This window comes from Puccinia triticina, chromosome 8A, assembly GCF_026914185.1.
Source record: "Puccinia triticina chromosome 8A, complete sequence".
NCBI classification, from domain to species: Eukaryota; Fungi; Basidiomycota; class Pucciniomycetes; order Pucciniales; family Pucciniaceae; genus Puccinia; species Puccinia triticina.
In genome coordinates this window covers 5,333,059-5,351,041 of record NC_070565.1, presented here as the reverse complement: position 1 = coordinate 5,351,041, position 17,983 = coordinate 5,333,059, and the positions used below count along the sequence as shown (strand labels likewise).

At 45.0% G+C, this 17,983-nt stretch overlaps 6 protein-coding genes across 6 annotated transcripts; 3 read left to right on the top strand and 3 right to left on the bottom strand.

The window, feature by feature from the left end:
- Window positions 1-72: 72 nt before the first annotated feature.
- On the bottom strand, window positions 73-3,456 carry PtA15_8A569 (uncharacterized protein; the record flags this gene model as incomplete). The annotated part of the gene is made up of 5 exons (XM_053172011.1): window positions 73-443; window positions 516-962; window positions 1,039-1,178; window positions 1,249-1,409; window positions 3,070-3,456. 5 exons carry the CDS (start codon window positions 3,454-3,456, stop codon window positions 73-75), a joined length of 1,506 nt encoding a protein of 501 aa, XP_053023218.1.
- A 1,147-nt stretch (window positions 3,457-4,603) lies between these two features.
- PtA15_8A568 (uncharacterized protein) lies at window positions 4,604-6,169 on the bottom strand (the record flags this gene model as incomplete). The annotated part of the gene is made up of 6 exons (XM_053172010.1): window positions 4,604-4,918; window positions 5,007-5,132; window positions 5,211-5,291; window positions 5,373-5,445; window positions 5,517-5,680; window positions 5,771-6,169. The coding sequence occupies 6 exons, from the start codon at window positions 6,167-6,169 to the stop codon at window positions 4,604-4,606; spliced, it is 1,158 nt and encodes a 385-aa protein (XP_053023217.1).
- Window positions 6,170-6,621: 452 nt separating this feature from the next.
- Window positions 6,622-6,994, top strand: PtA15_8A567 (uncharacterized protein; the record flags this gene model as incomplete). Its single annotated transcript, XM_053172009.1, has 2 exons — window positions 6,622-6,674; window positions 6,781-6,994. The coding sequence occupies 2 exons, from the start codon at window positions 6,622-6,624 to the stop codon at window positions 6,992-6,994; spliced, it is 267 nt and encodes an 88-aa protein (XP_053023216.1).
- Window positions 6,995-8,114: 1,120 nt separating this feature from the next.
- PtA15_8A566 (uncharacterized protein) lies at window positions 8,115-9,018 on the top strand (the record flags this gene model as incomplete). Its single annotated transcript, XM_053172008.1, has 3 exons — window positions 8,115-8,142; window positions 8,218-8,832; window positions 8,930-9,018. 3 exons carry the CDS (start codon window positions 8,115-8,117, stop codon window positions 9,016-9,018), a joined length of 732 nt encoding a protein of 243 aa, XP_053023215.1.
- A 2,730-nt stretch (window positions 9,019-11,748) lies between these two features.
- On the top strand, window positions 11,749-13,526 carry PtA15_8A565 (uncharacterized protein; the record flags this gene model as incomplete). Its single annotated transcript, XM_053172007.1, has 6 exons — window positions 11,749-11,835; window positions 11,944-12,080; window positions 12,212-12,392; window positions 12,497-12,820; window positions 12,897-12,952; window positions 13,031-13,526. 6 exons carry the CDS (start codon window positions 11,749-11,751, stop codon window positions 13,524-13,526), a joined length of 1,281 nt encoding a protein of 426 aa, XP_053023214.1.
- Window positions 13,527-13,944: 418 nt separating this feature from the next.
- Window positions 13,945-15,002, bottom strand: PtA15_8A564 (uncharacterized protein; the record flags this gene model as incomplete). Its single annotated transcript, XM_053172006.1, has 3 exons — window positions 13,945-14,360; window positions 14,441-14,900; window positions 15,000-15,002. The coding sequence occupies 3 exons, from the start codon at window positions 15,000-15,002 to the stop codon at window positions 13,945-13,947; spliced, it is 879 nt and encodes a 292-aa protein (XP_053023213.1).
- Between the last annotated feature and the right edge of the window lie 2,981 nt (window positions 15,003-17,983).

Here is a 17,983-nt window from a genome sequence, read left to right as displayed (position 1 = left end):
AACTGCAAATTAGAAATGAGCGCTGACGCTGAAATTCGCTACAAGACAAACAGCAAGCAATTTTTGATGGATCTACGACTCAGCATCTGATATTAGGTTGTCTTCAACATCTTCTCCATCATCAACATTTACATCTAGAACTGCATCCTCAAGGATTTCATCAATATCAGGCGCTGGAACGGTCTGGGATTCAAGTTGCTCAATTTGTTGAATCAAAGTGTGCCATTCGGAAATTGAGTGTTGGTTATTTATAGGTTGGCAGCGCGACCATAGCCAAACTAGATCGTCTGACCAATCGCAGATCAATTCCTCGTGTTCTTTGAGTCGGAGTTGTAGCTCGCTGCAGATCACCTTCATTTTGGCCTTGCGAGTTAAATCGCCTAGCATGATGTCGTCGATGTAATCAGTATCAAGATTTTGATTGTTTTGAAGCTGATCAACACCTGTTAAATCACGACCAATGTTTTTCAATCATCAAAAGTTTAACCTGGAGAAAGGCTGTGGCAGGAACTTACGAGTATTGATGTAATCGATTGTACTTTTAATCTTGGTATGGTGGGCAACCGCCCATCCCTTAGCTCGAGCCAATTCTTGTGCGATCAGTTCAAATTCTTCCCGTGTTCGTTGAAGGATTAGAACGCAGTTAATGCCTGTCCAAACATCCGGGTCTATAGACCAAGGCGCACTGGAATGGTAGTATAAACCATCATTCCAGAACCTGTGATCCATGGGCCATTTAGAGAACGCCTGGTACGTAAGGGGGTGATCTTCGGCATCGGATAATTGCTGATTGGGGTACTTAGCCTTGTATTTTGTGTAGAGTTGGTTAAACGCATCAATGACTTTCTTCACAGCTGGCTGTCGGGCCTTCATTGCCTTGATAATTTTTTCTTTTCCACGAGTTCCGATTCGAGATCCCATCGAGTTGATCAGTGGTTGTCGCTCAGAAGGAGCCTGAGTTTCTGCTCTTTGGGGTCTTTAGGTCACAGTATTCATTAATTCCGTTGTACAACCCAAGAACTGAACTATTTAGCTTACCGCCAGTCTCCACTGCGCTACTCCCAGCGATTTCTTCGCGTTCTATTCTCAGTGTTTCTGAACATTCGACAATCGAGTCCATGAGCTGACGGACATGATCTGGACTTTCGAGGAAGATTTCTGGGCTTTGAAGACGAGCCCTAAAGATATAAATTGCTTGTTAGAACTTTACATGAAGTGTGTAATAAACCAATAGGAAATCAGCTTTACCTCATAAGCTCCAAAGTTTCTTCTTGCTTGTACAACGATACCAGTTTTGCTCGGCGCGTTAGCTCTTCCTCATTATGGTCTCCTTGGAAGCTACGCTGGGCAGCCCACTGTTGCTTGAAGAATTGGACAGTGAACTTACGGCCCTCTGGGTCGTGGGGGTTCTGCTTACCAAGCACAAGGCTTAGATTTCTTCGAGTCTCTCGGCGGCGGCGAACGGCAAGAGCAAATTTTCTTCGCAGCCAAAAAGCTACATTATACACAGGTCAGATTCATACAGCGGAACATGATGGACAAAAACCTACTGAGTTTCTTTATGGCACGCTGGTTGTAATGTTTAAGACGATGGGAGATTGAGCTCAGACGATGGTTTCGAGTGGCATATCTCAAGGGGCTGACCAAAGGGGATAGATATGACCACATTCTCTCCATGCCCTCTCCATCGGAAAGTCCCCACCCTTTGTTAAAGCGTGGATGATATTCCAACTGGCAGAGCCAGTTGTGGACATATGCATGGAATACAGATGTACCAAAGCTGATTCGGTTGCTGTCTTCTGGGAGAAGACCCCTCTGATCAGCGAGGAAATGCAGTGACAATGGAGTAAGGTAAGTGTGCAGTCAATCTCGATAACAAAACGGTGTTGAAAGGACAAACCAGCCAAATATACTTATCCATACTACATCCAATATCATACAGTATCCCAACTTTCCGAGTTGGTTTGACCGCGGAGAGGACAGACTGAATCAGAGCCATTGGGTAGTGTCTCTGCTCACCCGACCTATAGATGTTAGCGAGATGAATTGCTCTGTCATGTTGACAACAGCAGCCCATGAGTCCAGTGTCGTCGCATCCCTTCCATGTTGATTCGTTTCGTTTATCGTCGGCGGCCTTGTGAGATTCTGCACATCAATCGGTCTATTTGGATAGGATGTTAGCTCGTGATGAAATTGAAACAGGTGAGAGTCATTATACCTGCTCGGCTGTCATCCCTTCAGACTCTTTGGCTCGGATGGAATTGGAAGCCTGGTCAACTTCACTTTGCGGAAGAAAGATTTGAGGTGTTTGAAGGACCTCATAGTTGCGGCTTGCGTTTGTTTGGTGACGGTGCTGAAAATTGCCATCGAGGCAGAAAATCAAACGATCTCGGGTAGCTTCCGAGTAATCTTCCGGGTTGGGAGGCCTTGGCCCAAAGCAGGCAGGACATGATGTACATGCTAGTGTTTGCGCTTTACTCAGCTTGAGAGATCGAATAACAGCTGCACCGGTACGCTCTTTGAGTAGACAAAATAGATCAACGGCCGCTGTAAAGGGCTTTTGCATTTCCCTAGCCTATAATCAATCACATAAATTAACTCACGAGACCATCAGCCACACTGAACAATATATGGATGACAATACTTTGAATGAAAATAATCTACATGTTTTGCGTTGCGAGCACACAGCCGTTGAGAGCGAGGTTCAAGCCAAGCTGTTAGAGCAAGTGTAAATGGGAGAGCTCCGATATGGCAATTGTTCCATAGGTGATTATGGAAAATGAGGAGGGGTACCGAGAACGCTGTTTGGGGTTTGACGGGTGATCCTGCAATGTAACCGTGCTGAAGAAGCCGGACGCCATCCAGGGTACATTCACAAAAGTCAATAACCGTCCTTTCCTGACCTGATTTCTTAATGATGAGTGCTTTGTAGGAATAGAAAAATCAAATGATGTGCTCACCACGTATGTCTACCAGATTGACTGATCGACTAGAAAGTTTTGAGCAGGTCGGAGAGCAGCTAGCAAAATTGTTATACAAGTTGGGGCCAGACCAGTTCTTTGTGATTACCTTCAGCTTCATATACTCGGCATGGAGCTGACCAAGTAGTATGTTCCAGTTGTATTCTTGTGCTTTCTGACGGTATTGTTCTTTGTAAGAAGCCATCGCCAAATCTATTTCATCCGGTTCGTCTTTGGAAAAATTGCCCCATTCAGATTTGTCTTCAGCTTGGTTCCAATTGGCTGATTCCTGCTGGGCATTGAATGGATAGTTGTCGTCTGTCCGATCCAAGATGTTTCCAATGTCAGGAGGCTGAGCTGCTTGTTCACGCTGGCGACCAACTTCAGCTTGTCGCTGTAACCGCGACAAGGTGGCTGCATTCCTGTCAGAGTAAACCTGCCTCCGGTGAGTCTGAGTGCGGTTCACATTTCGGATGCGCATTTGGGTGGACGGCATGACAGGAGAGACGAAGTGGTCGGCTGCTGGTGATGGAGAAAGTGGCGGTAGGTGAGCTGCTGTTGATGGGGAAAGGTACTTGTCTGAAGCGGAATGTACGTACCTGTGCACCCAGATGTTTTGAGCCCGGCGGGGATGGCGGTATTTTGCCTCGGCGGTGGTGATGTGGTTTGGGGGGTGATGTGATAAGGGCAGAGCCGGGGTGACATGACTCCAGATTGGGTGATGCCGGTGTGATGCGGACGGGGTGATGTGATGTGAGCGAGTGGTCAGTCATGTAGCAGTAATGTCACCTGTAGTGTGACCGGTGATGACTGGCGCGTCTCAGAGGTGGGACTTGGGGGAATTTGGCGGAGTCCGAATCGCAGGTTTTTTAGGTATTCTGGGTTTCCCAGGGTTTTTATTTTACCTGCCAGAAAGGCGGTATGCAGGGACATAATATGGGTTTTGGGTTACCGCATACTATGGGGTGTAGGGGTGGCCACAGGTGTCAAACCTCTCCACATTACACGCCTCTCTCTCACACAACTCCTCCAGACAAAGTTTCATCTGAGCGTGTTTGTCGAGCTGAATGACATGACGCTACGCGTAGTGAAAAAAGTATCTCATGATAACCACAGTCGCTCCCCGCGACACGCGCCAGCGCGACATAGCCCCCACGAGTATGCGATCACGTACGAGACATGATCGCCAACTACCACTGGAATGGGAGCGTCGTCCCGCAGGCACCCACTGGCCTTAGGTGTATTGGTTGCTTGATTTTGTGGTTAACATGAGCAGAAATAATACATCATGCACATTTGTTTGTTGTTCACTCGTGTCCTTCTTCAGAAAAAAAAAGAAAAGAAAAGGAAAAGGAAAGAAGAAAAGAGCCAAGGGAAGCGTAAATTATGAAACAACAACAAAAAAAAGCAAGTTTATCAACTCGTTGGGCGCGAAAGAAGCGGCAATCAAGTGCGAACATGAAATGATATGAAAGATGTGCATATAGAAGTTGGGAAGGGCCGTCCAGAAAAGCTACAAAAAAGAAAATCTAACAAGCAATGCGCGCAAAAGTATGTTGGCCAGGGAGATGAGATAAGGGTCGGTTTGATTAGGGGTGAAGCAAATGTGAGATTGACGTAGGTGCAAGTCTCTAGAGAAAGGTTCACTGAGAGACAGCAACGAGGGGTTGAGGGGCAGGGCCAAGAGAGATGTCAGGGAGGGTACAAGTAGAAGAGTCGGGCGGACAAGTGGAGGGCTCGGTGGGAGCGGAGGTGCCGACGGTGCTGGGAGCCATGCTGAAGCTGCCAGCGGTGGAAGTCGAGGAGACGGAGACGGGCGAGGAGGCCCGGTAGCCCATCGAAGGGACATCCAGCTCGCTCGAGCCCACCTTCTTGCCCAGCCTCTCCCACTCGGCCAACCGCGCCCGGCGACGATGGGTGCATTCCACACTCAACGCTGCCCAGTAACTCTCGATGTCCTGTACCAATCACACAGCGTTGCTCGTCATCAGTCTTTCTGGTGGCGCTTTCACCCCTGCAATATCCCTCCATGGAACAATGACTCACGAAATCGTAGCCATTCGTCCCTCCTGCTGGGCTGTCCAGCTGTTCTGCTGGCGCGAACTTCAGCGGATCGGCTTTGTCGACAACCGCCTTGGCAAACGTCACCGGATCGATCACCGGCTTAAGAAGCTACAAAGAAACCCGACACCGTCAGATAGTCCACCCCTTGTTTTTTTTTGTGGGCTTGATGTGGAGTTCATAGCGTACCTTGAGGACCCAGACAAACAAGGTGGGCATGTTGACGACTAGCGCTTGTCCTAAGCGTTCGCAGTAATGGGCTCCCAGTGTCTTGATAAGAGTGCAGGAAAGTTAGCAAGATTTTCATGGAGGACACCAGAACGGGGGCAGATGATGGATGCGAGTGCTTACTCTGACGAAATCCTTCTGCTGTTTAACCGAGGGAGATTCTTGGGGACCGGCGAGATCGATGACGAGCAGGATGCTGAGTACGAGTCAAGCAGCCATCATCAGTCAGTGGTAGTCGATAAACACAGGTGGATTCATCGGGCTTACGATTCGACTCCAGGCGGCATGAGATCGATTGCCCGGTCGATGAGCCAGAAGGCCAGTGGGAACCGGTGGCCCGAGGTGCCTGTGCTCTGGTGACGGGGACGCATGTGGACGATGGGTCGGCCGATGTTATCGAAGCCGAGGGTGAACATCTTCCCGCTTGATGCCTGCGATGAGAAGGTCAGAGAAATCGAACACATATCTCAGACATCTGTGTGGAGCAAAGGCTTTTTTACACAAAGACGCAGCCGACAAACCTCGGTTTTCAGCGTCGCGGCCTGCTCCTCGATCTCGATCCCGTCGCCGCCAAGGCTTCTGCGCCACACGATAGTCTCTTCGAGCCGGGCCTGGCACTTGGCCAGCTCCCATTTATCGGCCCGGAGACAGCGCAAGAGGGCCTCGCGGTTGAGCAGCGAGCACGCTTCCCAGGCCGTCAGCGGCCCGCCGTCCTGGAGCTTCTCCTTGCCCTTGCCATCCACCGTCTTCTCCCGCGGGCGGAAGCCGGGCGCACTAAAGTGGCCGATCAGCCGGTCTAGCATCTCCGTTTGCACCGCCGTCAGCGTCGCCGGCTTCGGGTCTTCTGGCTGCGTCCCCGGAGACGGCGTGGTCAGAAGCCTGCGTACGCACTCGACAGTCGTCACGTTGGGTGTCGCCATTCTTGCGTGTTTTTTACAGAAAGATCAGGGGAATGAAAAAACTGGGTGTGGTGTACTGCTTGGATTGATTCAAGGGACGAGGGGAAAAAAGGGTTACTGCGGCGGCTTCAAATTTGGTGAGTGTGCGGAGATTTCGGAGAATCCCAACCTCGTCGCGAGCCTGCCCGTGCGAAGGATTGAACGCGAGGATGATATGCTATTTGTTCACTTGAAAGCCGCGAAGAAAAACAGAAGAAGGTGGAATTGGACGAACTGCTGGAGGGGGTGAATCGACTGAGAGGGAGGACTTGGAGGGCAGATATGGATCAGGAGGGCGAGATAGGTTTATAAGTGAATGTTTGGAGTTACATAAAAAATCATGGGAACGCCTTGGCAGCTTGTTTTCTGCCGAAAGTCTTGATTGATTGGACTGGGGCAACTATTAGGACTAGATCAGCGCAGGCTGGTGCGTCATGACTTTCAACGACACTCATGCGGGATCACTAGGAGTGCTGGAGAATGCGAAGTTGAGGCCGGGGGGTTGCTTGGGCGGATGCGATGCGGTTGCGGTGCTGAAGCCTGCAACGTCGGATTCATCGGCGGTGTCGCTTCCGAAGAACTGTCTCTGACAGCCAACAACTTTGGATCGGTTGTCGCCCTCGCTTCTCAACTTTGGCTGAGCTTGGCTGGACGGATGATCCCGACTGGGACGTACGCCAGGTCGTCAAGTTAACTTCGAACTGTACCGCCCAGGCACCAGCGACGAGCAAAAAAGTCCAGGACGCCAGTGGCTTCCCGACTCGGCTCAAGATAATTCGGCAGCCGTCAAAGCTGGTACCACCGTGACCGTACCTCACTGAAGCCTCATCCGCGGCTGTTTGGTGAAAGGCTTCCACAGGAAAGCAGGGCAAGCAAGAGGGTCTTATCACCCCTTGCACACTGGTGTCATGAAAACAGACCACCTCAGGCTCGACTTCAGTGCTCTTCAGCGTCCGTTTCTCGAAGTCCTTCCTGTAGAATTTATGCACACAAGGTTTTCAAAACCCTGACATCGGATCCCATCCGGATGATCCCAACCAAACGAGCAGTGAGTGTCAAGCGTCATGGTATACATAGCATGACGAAATCCTTCTGGAACATGGTGAAATGGGGTAATCGACTAGGACCCATACATTTACGATGTTGAAGCTTCAATGAGCCTTCCGCACTGGCTCCAATCTATAGGACCGAAGCCGGAAGGACTCCAATTCCCACATGACGACCTTCGATCTGACCAACCAGCCGGAAGCCTCAGCGGGAACCAGTTGTTTCTTGTCTTGATTGTTGGGATGTTTCACCTCTTGAAAGACCCGGTTTCTGCCTGAACCAATAAGGCCCCGTTTGGACGCACCAAACTCAGCATCTGACCACCGAACAACAAATCTTCTTGCCTGATCAGGCCTGATCTCACTAGAAGTATTTATTCACCAGATGATTTTTCAGACTCTACTTGTTAGCCTGTTGTCCATCTCTATCACAGCCTCTTTTGACACTGCAAAGGTAACAGAAAATGCAGACGCTGAAATCTTGGGTCATGTTGATCAATCTAGTACTCCGTGTGGTGGGCAACTTTGATCTCTTCAGCACGGGTGACACTGTTTCATCAGAACCTTCCGCATACTGATTTCCCCCCTAAACCTATCATTTTGCCCTCAAAACTTGAACTACACCCGGCAAATCGGTTCCAGAGGGCATAGCATTGACAGAAGGGAGCCCGTTGGCAACCAGTTCCCAGGGCATCGATAAGGTCAGCCACAAGGGGGAACGCAGGACTTATTGGGAAAATCGGTTAAGTCGTGACCCAGGGAGACCGAGAGGTGATAATACAAGTTCGTTGAATTTCCGTTAACTGGTGATATCCTTGGTTATTATTCACGCAAGTCTAAGATTGAGTGCACTTCAATCCCTCCTTTCAGAAGCCGGGGCCATGAGGACAAAGATGGAACAAAAAGAAGGCGAGCTTGTACCCCATTCTCCCAGCTTCCTATTGCTTGCATTCCTGACTGACAACTTGCTCAAAACTCCTGTAGAAGAGCTGAATTTGCTTAACCAAGAATTTGAAGTGCTCGAGAATCTTCCTCATGATCCTAGGGCCAAGCGGAACATGGCAGATCATGTGTATTGTGATTTCATTCGGAAATACCCAGATTTCTTATCGATCTTTAAAAAATTGAAGCTCTGCAAGATATTGGGCGTCAATAACGAATTTTCGGAGATGGAACATTTGATAGAATTCCTTGCACAACAACGAAAACATTATCAACTTCTGAAAGATTTACCTGAACCTGCCTTCCCGATAATTGCAAAATACACAATGCAAAAACATGCCACTCTATTTTTGGTTGAAATCAAAAAACTACTGGGTGGTTACAAAAGTCGCGAGCATTTTTTGCAAAACTACCATGTTGACTATAAGTATTCCATCCCCTACCTGCTCAAAGCAATCAGCTTTTTGCTGAAGAACCAATATATTGATGGTGATGGTGTCAGAAGACTGTTTCAAAGGGATGAAGTACTTTGGATTACAAATGAACACATCATGGATCTGGTTCAAAACCAATTTCCAACTGGAAAAGATTTGCTGTTTTCTGGGATTGATGTTACTGAAAACCGGTTTTGGCCAGTTGGATATGATTATTTGGAGGGTGAGTTTTTTATAACTAAAAAGCTTTTCACATGTGAAGATTTAATTCTTGATTGCCAACTGAAATGCTCAATTTTTCCTTCTGGCTTGGATCAAAGAATTGAACAAACACTTCACAGACAGTGATAAAGATAAAATGAACTTGAAAGCATATAGTGAAAATTTGGATAGAAGTTATCAGAGGTAATGTGAGAATTATTACAAAACCAGAACAGATTCCAGCAGAAGTGGATTGTTTTCTCAATTTAAACACTCTGATCTAAACTTAAAATCAAGCAACACATTCATTGAACAACTCAAATCTACTGATTACTCAAAGCACTTGAAAAACTTGGATCAGAAGACCCTTTATCTTTTAAACAGCAAATCAGAAAATCACAATGAATTGGAAGGTGCTCTGAAGAATCTCTTGATTCTTCTTTCCAAAGTCTTTCAAGAAATGAAGCCATCCAAAAACTATATTCCAACCCGAGATCTGGCTTACAATATCTGTGAGATGTTTGATTTTATTGAAAGAAAAATTTCACCAGGAATTATCAAACATGTTTTAGCTGAACTTGATTCCATCAACTATTTTGAATACAAGTACAAGTCCTTTTTGTTTTATGAGAGAATCTTCAGAACCAAAATAGCCATAGAAAACATTACTGAAGAAGTATTCAACAATGTCATTGCTCAGGCATACATCAAGAAACCTACTTATGAGAATTTTAAATCCTTTAATCAAAGCTATCATGAAATAGTATCAGAGATGATCATGAATTACAAAGCATTTCAACAATTTCTTGAAATTAAACTCAATCAACACCAGAATTCAAATATATTCAAGAGAGAAGATATCAAAACTGAGATTTTAGATACCCAAACACAGGCAGCAATACTTCGTTGTGCTGCGGGACAATTTATGAAAGAACTTCAGGCCAGGATTCTTTGAAGAAGACTAGGGTAGAAATTCTTTACCATCATGGAATGGATAAATTCAATTCAGTTTATTGATCAAGATTCAAAGCATCTTTCATCTGTCAAAATAAAGTTTGAAGTTAATTCTCATTGACAATATTCATGCTTCTCAGCATGAAACACTGCCCAAATGCAGAAAGGGCCTGCTAAAGAGTGGTGGGTACCCACCAGGGGGTGCCACTGGCTATCTTGTGACCCAATCTCAAAGCTTCATATATAAATTATCCCAAATTTTCTCATTTTTTCATTTTTCATTTTTCATCTCACATTTATTTTGAATTTAGATTGGTTTAAATGGTGATTTGGATTCATAAAGAGCACAGAAACTTAGTTATGTGCCAGCTAGTCTTGACTCTTGCACATGTTGAGAAATGACTGGGAGAGCACAAGAAATTCCAAAACATCCTATAGGCTGTTATGGTTTAGTCTTAGGAGAGAAAGAGGAAGTCTGGGATTCAGGGGTTCAGGGGTTCAGGATCCTATATGGTAGATTGCAGGATGAGGAAGCAGTCTGGGATCTCCAGGCTCTTGAACCTTGAGAGTGCTGTCTGTGAAATGTATATGTAAGCTGCACCACAGCTCATAACTTCAGCACAAATCCAAAAGGTTCTGCATACCTGCATGGTTGAGAGGGTTTCCCCAAAAGGCAGATGTGATAGTATTAGCAAATCAAGCAGGGAAATTTCCACTAAAAAGTGAATTACTTCTAATTTTCAGATGAATATTAGAGGGGTTCACAATTAAAATTTGCAGAAATGTTTAACCTGTTAATGAGCTGCACTGATTGATGAGTAGCACCCCATCCTGGAAAACTTACCAAGCTTTTAGAATTTTGTTCATAAAGGACTCAATTAATTGAACTCCAAATTTTGGTAAAATTCAATTCTGAACCCCTGAGGTAAGTGAAAGAACTTAAGAAGCATAACATGAATTTGAATGTAACAAAGCCCTGAAGGTAAAAATGGCACATTTTTTAGATGAAGCATCTCTTCAAAATTTCCAATGAAGCTTGAAGTGTCTTTGCAGAGCAAGCTACAAAAAAAATCAAAACCTTTTAAATCATGAAGCAGCATCTTATTGATCACAATAAGAGCATTCACATTTGTTGGGTTACATTGTGAATTTCTAGCAATTTAACCCAACTGGAAATCACATTGGTTTGGGCTAGCCCTGGTTCAGCAAGCCTCAGGGTTGATTTCAGGCTCAAGTCTTCTAAATTTAGCTGGCCTTAGCCTGAAATCAAAGCTCTTGTGTGGCAATCAGAAAAACATCTTCATTTTTTTAAAAAGTTGTTGATAAACAGCTTAAGCATTCAAGTTTTGCAACTTCCTATTGGGAACCCCCTTATTTTATTTTTGTTCCACTGCTTCATTCTTATTCTGCAACAACCCAGAAAGCCCCCTTCTATATTTGAGCTCCATTAAACCTGTGCTTACTCCAACATCTTAATTGCCAGCCCTGACTCTGTTAAGAGGATACTCTTCTTGTTCAAGTTCCATCCTTTTGAGACTTTGTATTCCATTTGTACCTGCATTTCTCAACAAAGGCACAAGCTGTGTTTGTGATTGAGACCTTCAATTGAACTGAAATTGGTTAATGGACTTGATGCTGTTACAGTGACTCGCTCATTCCTCCCCGATCCTCCTCTCCTGGCTGTTGGCATTGCTCAGACTCGCCGTTGCTGGCCGTTGCTGGGAGCTGCGTTGCCGGGGTTGGGATGACTTGCTGTGAGGTCAAGGCCGCCGTTAAAACTGGTCATCTTGCGTGTTGAACAACGGCGAAGTATGTACTTAGGTCTCCAACTCCATACATCCTACAACCCTGGATCTATGTAACTCCAAACCCAAACCTTCTTTGCTGCTGACCACCACTCTCCCAGCTCCCTGTTGCTTTTGACCATCCAGGAAGATCCAGGAGTTCTTCCATCCCTTCCATCCGCTCAACACCTCCCGTCTTAATGGCCGCCAGCGCTTCATCATCCAAACCGCCAGTCATGGGTCCATCGGCAACCAGTCTAAAGACCCGACCAGCCAGCACAATCTCAGTTGAGTCATCACATTTGTTACGTTGTCTTCAATTATTTCCGCTCTCAGCTCAGACTTATCATCCTTCCTGAAAAATTGTGACTGATTATCCGTCTCGTAATGCACAGGAGCCATCTGCCGCGCAATCTCAAGACACCTTAACTCCCAATCAAGTAGAAATCTTGAAGGCATTTAGAGCTGAACTCGAAGGAGAAGGACATCTCAAGCCCACTGAGACTTTAGGGACAGATGACGAAACTCTCATGTTAGGTTATTCTGCTTTTTCGATCTTCGCATTGAAATGATTTGTATAACAATAGTAATGAAGATTTTAACTCATACTTCGTTTTGTTTTGTTTTGTCTCCAACTTACTGTCGATACATCAAATTGAATAGTCGGTTTCTGAGGGCAAGAAAATTCGACCTTCAAGCGTCAAAGCGTATGATCACACAATGCTTGCAATGGCGCCATCAGTTTGAAGGAATAGGTATCGACGGACTGTATGCAGAATTGGATCCTTTTGATTTTCCAGATCGAGATCAAGTTTTCAAGTATTGGCCAATCTATTTCCATGGGGTAATTCACTTTACCCTAGAATAATAATGCCTTATTGCCTACTTGAGCGCTGAATCTGACCACCACGACAAAAACCCAAAATCCTGCTTGATCTCCATATATAGATCGACAAACTTGGCCGACCGGTGAACATCCAAATGTTTGGCTCACTCGATTTAAATAAACTCTATTCAGTAATCGATAAACAATCGCATTTCAAAGTCTTGGTGGCCAACTGTGAAGCGTTAACTCGGGAGATCCTACCAGCTTGTAGTTACCGGAATCAAATGATCAAACTCAAAAACTCGTCTGAATCCGATCACCCTTCTCAAGCCAACTCAAACTCAACCTCATCATCATCTTCTCACTCCACTACTTCCACCACTAAAATCACAAATGCCTTTTGTATTGTCGACTTGAAAGGCTTCACTCTCACTCAGTTTTGGCAGGTGATTTACCTTCTTTATTGATCCACCGTCACAGAAACTCCATCTCATTGTTTTGTTTTCACCTTCTCAATTCCAGATTAAAAATATTGCTCGGATTTGTTTCAGCATTTCTCAAGATTACTATCCGGAAACGTAGGTGATCATCTCTTACCGCGAACAATGGAACAAAAGAACGCGTACTGATTTTGCTTTAATCAATGCATGATGCAGGATGGGATATCTAGCCATCATCAACGCGCCGAAGTCATTCGCGACAATCTTCAAAGCAGTTACACCATGGTTGTCCAAAGAAACGATTTCCAAGATCAATATTTTAGGCGAAGATTATCAATCGACCTTATTAGAACACATAGACGAGGAGAACCTTCCCAGTTTCTTAGGCGGAACATGCCAATGTAATAACCAATTTAGTTGCTCGCAAAACGACAAAAAATTTGATCGATCGCCTTGGTTGAAAGAGCGGAATTGGAAGAACCAGTCATGGAGAAAGTTTGACACCCCAAATGAAAACCAAGCCCAAACCTCAAGCCAAGCCACTCAAGCTCATCCTTCCGCTTCAGCCCCCAATTCCCATGATCTTCAAGACCATGACCTCGACACTTCTAGCAATCACCCCGAACAGCAGAATGAGGTTACTGATGGTGGTGACACTTCAGATGGAGCTTTAATCATCAACAACTCTCCAAAACTTGCAACGAAAAAATAAGCACATCTCTCTGTCAGCGAACCCCACCTCCTTTGCTTATTGACCCAACTGTTGTTATGAAGTTTCGTTTTTTTGGGTGAATGTATCTTTTTGCTGTCGTGTTTCTAAAACAAAAAACTCATTGTGAATATCACTTGCCTTCCACTCAGCATTTTTTTTTTCTCTTCTCTCACAACATTGATGGTTGGGCTATTTTGTTTTGGATACCCATTCTAGATGTTTGGTTCAGGTTGATTACTATACACATACTGATTCTGACTTGTGATCCTCGCATGCGCTTTTCATTCTGTCAATAGGATGAGCTTCTTAGGTACCTTGTTTTATCCACTTTTCTTTCCTTTCTCACCTGGGGGATGCAATCATAAATATACATTAGGAGCAAGCATCGTGAAATTATCAATTAGATTTTGACTGTATTTCAATCTATCATCATGATTTGCGGATTTTGATTTGCAACAGGGCCTTGGGCAGAGTGAGATTTATAGTCAAGCGAGTTATGAATTGAAGAGTTGAGTAAAGTAGCCCATCGTCGAACCTCTCGATCCATTTCGAGTTGAAGAACCAGACAAGCCTCAAGCCCGATTTCTAAAAGGGATTCGAATGTAAGGATATTGATCCGTGTATCTAATTGAAGAAGAGTGAGTTTCTGAGTCCGCGGTAGAACAGCAATCGTCAGGTTTGGTAGATCCGTCTGTTCACTGTTTGTTAGATCCAAGAGCGGGCAAGAGGGCGTCGAGAGTGCTCCAACGGATACTGAGAGCAAGTAATCGGTGATGGATACACCGGCACCAATGAGGGCTAAGGTAGTGACATTGATGGCTGCCTGAAGGAGAGCTGAAATGGAGACGAAACATGGAGGAAAGTCAGTGATATGCAGATTTTGATTGGAAACATGATTTCAAAATTAAGCCAACCTCCATCCTGTTGAAGAACTTGAATGTAGATATCGATTGTGCTTCTAGGGTAAAGGTTTAGCATGACGACAGGTTCAAAAGAGTTTTGAATAGCTTGAGCGAAATCGGCGAATTTCTTGTCGGATCTAGCGATTTTCTTGCGATCGATTGAACTGAAAGGGGTTGTTGAGATATGTACGGAGATCTGACCATTCTGGTCATTACTTTTATTATTAAGATTAGAGGATACTGAGTTTCCGGCTGGATTGCCGAGAGCGGTCGCGACGGTCCGGTTGGAGTCGACCGAATCTCTCGGGCCAGATACGAATCCTATCAGTTTCGTCAGGCCATGCTCGACCTTTGCCACCGAGTCGCATCCAACGGGTGGGTTGGGTAGAAGACTGAAATCGATCGACCGCAGCTCGTATGGCCTTCGGTTGTCCAATCGAAGACCACCTGAAGACAGCAACTCCACTCGCGACTGGGTCAAGGTAGTTATGGTATATTTTTTTAGTAGGGAGAAAAAGCTAATCAGTTTTTGATGCTCGCGAAAAGCGCATCTCCAAGCTGCCTGACTGACCATTATGGGCTGAAAGAACCGAGCGATGGTCAACTGAGAAAGCACTTTTTCCCGCTGCATGTATGCGCACTATAAACTCGAATTTGGCGGGCCGGGCCCTCAAGCCCGCTTAATTTGGCTGAGCGGGAGCCCAAAGAGCGCCGAACTCCCTGAAGGTAACCAAGTTATTGGCTTTTTTCCCCGTGGGAGCTTCAGGAAAATCATGGCTTTTGGCCAGCTTTTTGAATCAAATTGACCTTACACAGCGCACACTCCTTGTGAGTCAGCAAGCTGAAGTGCAGTGGATAGCTGAGCATCTCAGCTTCAATGTAGTGTCACTTTTGTGATATCTACACTTGAAGGAGAGTGTTGCCCTTGCTCAGCAGTCAAGGTGGCCGATGGAGGATGGAGTTCTGTATTTCAATTGAGTCCACATGGATCTTCTGGGAATTTACATACACACTTCTGGTCAAACACAAAAAAATCATCAACTAAGAACTTCAAAGGGGGATGGAAGGAGTTTGTGAAGGGGGAAAAATTGGTGATTGACACCAAAAGAAAGAGAAAAATCAGGCCTTTAATCTGGCACCACAGGTGATAGGAATACACAAGGAGAAGGCACCTGAAAGGGGAGCGGGAAAAAACTCCCACCCAAACACTGAGAGCTCTCAAGCCATATTTTTGGCTTTACCTGCAAGTCCCTCCTTCGGAGGTCGTGCTTCACGCGAGGGCGCTTTGCGCCAGCCCAGGCTATACCAGGGCCCTCCGAAGCGAGGGACTTGTGATAAGTCTGCTGAAGGCAGTCTCATGCCAAGCTTAACAGAGCCTCTCCAAGGAGGCGCAAAGTGTCTCCAAAGGAGAGGCTTACCTCTAATGTCACATCATTGGCCCTACAGACTCATGTTTTTTTTTGCAAAAAACAGTTTTTTTTTTGAAAATAATTTAAAAAGTGTAGTTTGTGGTTTAAAAAAAACTGAGTAGACAGACTTGTAGCCTGGGCCCTGCTATCTCAGCTTTCATCCCTTGTTTTTTTAGCTTACTTCCCCTCATAGTTAATAGCCCAATCCACATACTTTGGACTGGTTCTGAAGGGGTCTTCCAGGCATTTTTTGAGCTCAAAATTTTAAATTCCCTGAGCTTGCACAGGCTGGGAAATTGGTTGCAGAAATACAACATGTGACAATATTTACAGTAGAAGCTAGCACATGTGTACGATTATCCATACTTCAGGTACATAACTTTTCTGTGACATATTCTTGATATCCTGTGACCCCAGAATCCAATTGGGACCCATTTCCATCTCAGTTCTGCTGACTGGCCTCCTCCCCAACAATTGCATATGGTTTGTCATGGCACCCAAAAACAAGAAGTGCCACAGGTCTTCTGTTGTGACATATATGTAGTTCTTGACTGCAACAACTGTCACAGACATATTGTAGGTAGTACATATATGATTTCTCTACTATGTAATAGAAATCATCCATTCCTGCAAGCTACCAGCACAACATCTTCTCCATGCTTGGAATCCTCCCAACCCAGCTCTTCTGCAAAATCAGTCAATTCAGTTAAAAGGAAGAATTGGACTCCAGTTGATCTTGTAAAACATTCCAAGCAAGAACAGCAAGCCACTGAACATGATAGCACAACTTCTGCAAAAACTCAGGAGGTTTCAGATGATCAAGAGCTCAGTAAGTCTCTTTCAATTGCTAAACATGTAAAATGAACCACCAACTCTTACCACTTCCAGGAAAGGCAAATCAATTGCATCAAAATAGCCTCAGTACAGCATACTCACACTACAAACTGCCTTTCCTTTCTGACCAACCTGATAAACATGGGCGCAAGATGATAGTGTTCCCATGTAAGACGTGAGTATTTCTCTGACCAGGACTTTTTGGCACTTAAATTGACTTATCAGTTATTCTGTTTTATATTCCAGCTGCAACACCAAAATTCACCACCCTACTTACAACACTTCTCCAACCAATCTCTCAAAGCATGTTGCTAACTGCCTCAAGCAGCTGCAAGAAGTGAATGATACAACCAAACTGGCCGCGCTGGGCATATCTGGAACTGGTGATTGAGAGGTTTTCAGCTCATGAGAAAATGAGAAAGTAAGTAGGGGACAATCCAGAAGGGACTTGGATTGGACCAAGGAGGCTTGAGGTGGTTTGAGTGAAGAAAATCTCTGACTTGATAATTTATTTCAAATTGTAGGGGCAGAATATATGTAGTCACAACTAGAGAGCCCCATTGCAAGATCCAAAGGGGGCCTAGGAGACTAAAACAGACAAAACATCTCACATGAGATGGAAGGAAAAACAATACAAATATGCTAAAGTAAACTTACCATATGGAAGGAGACTTTGACACTTGTCAATGGAATGGAGGAGACATTACAATAAGTATTAGTAATGGAATTATAACATCAAATATTATTGATGGACTGGAGATACATCACACACTAGTGATGGAAAATGATGACATGGAAGGGTGAGGGGAGTTGAGCATCACTAATATATCAGTGATGGAAAAGAGAAAAGAGACTGTGAGCGGAGAAGAAGGCCAGAATTCTGACAGGGATATAGATCTGCAAGAGGTGAGCTCATCCTTTCCCTTCTTTTTCATCTTGATCAGTTCAGTAAGGACTGATATTTCTGATCTTACAGGCCCCCCCAGCTCTGTGCAATCTGGTGCACCAATAAAGCTCGCCCTTTCTCAGCTCTTGGCAAAGAGGCACATGAAAACATTTTGCATCCAGCAGTGATAAAAAATATGCTGAGACAAAAGGCAGTATCCCATGACATTGCTAGGCTATACAAATTGGTGCAGGAGTCTATCATTGAGTCACTCAAAGTTTGTCATTTTCTCGGGTTCATTATTAATACAAGTTTCTGTTTTTTTTTCTGTTGCTAGAATCATGAAGGCGCCATATACTTAGGCCTTGACGCCTGGCAGTTGCCAAATGGGTTTGATTATCTAGGAACAGTAATATACTTCTTGGT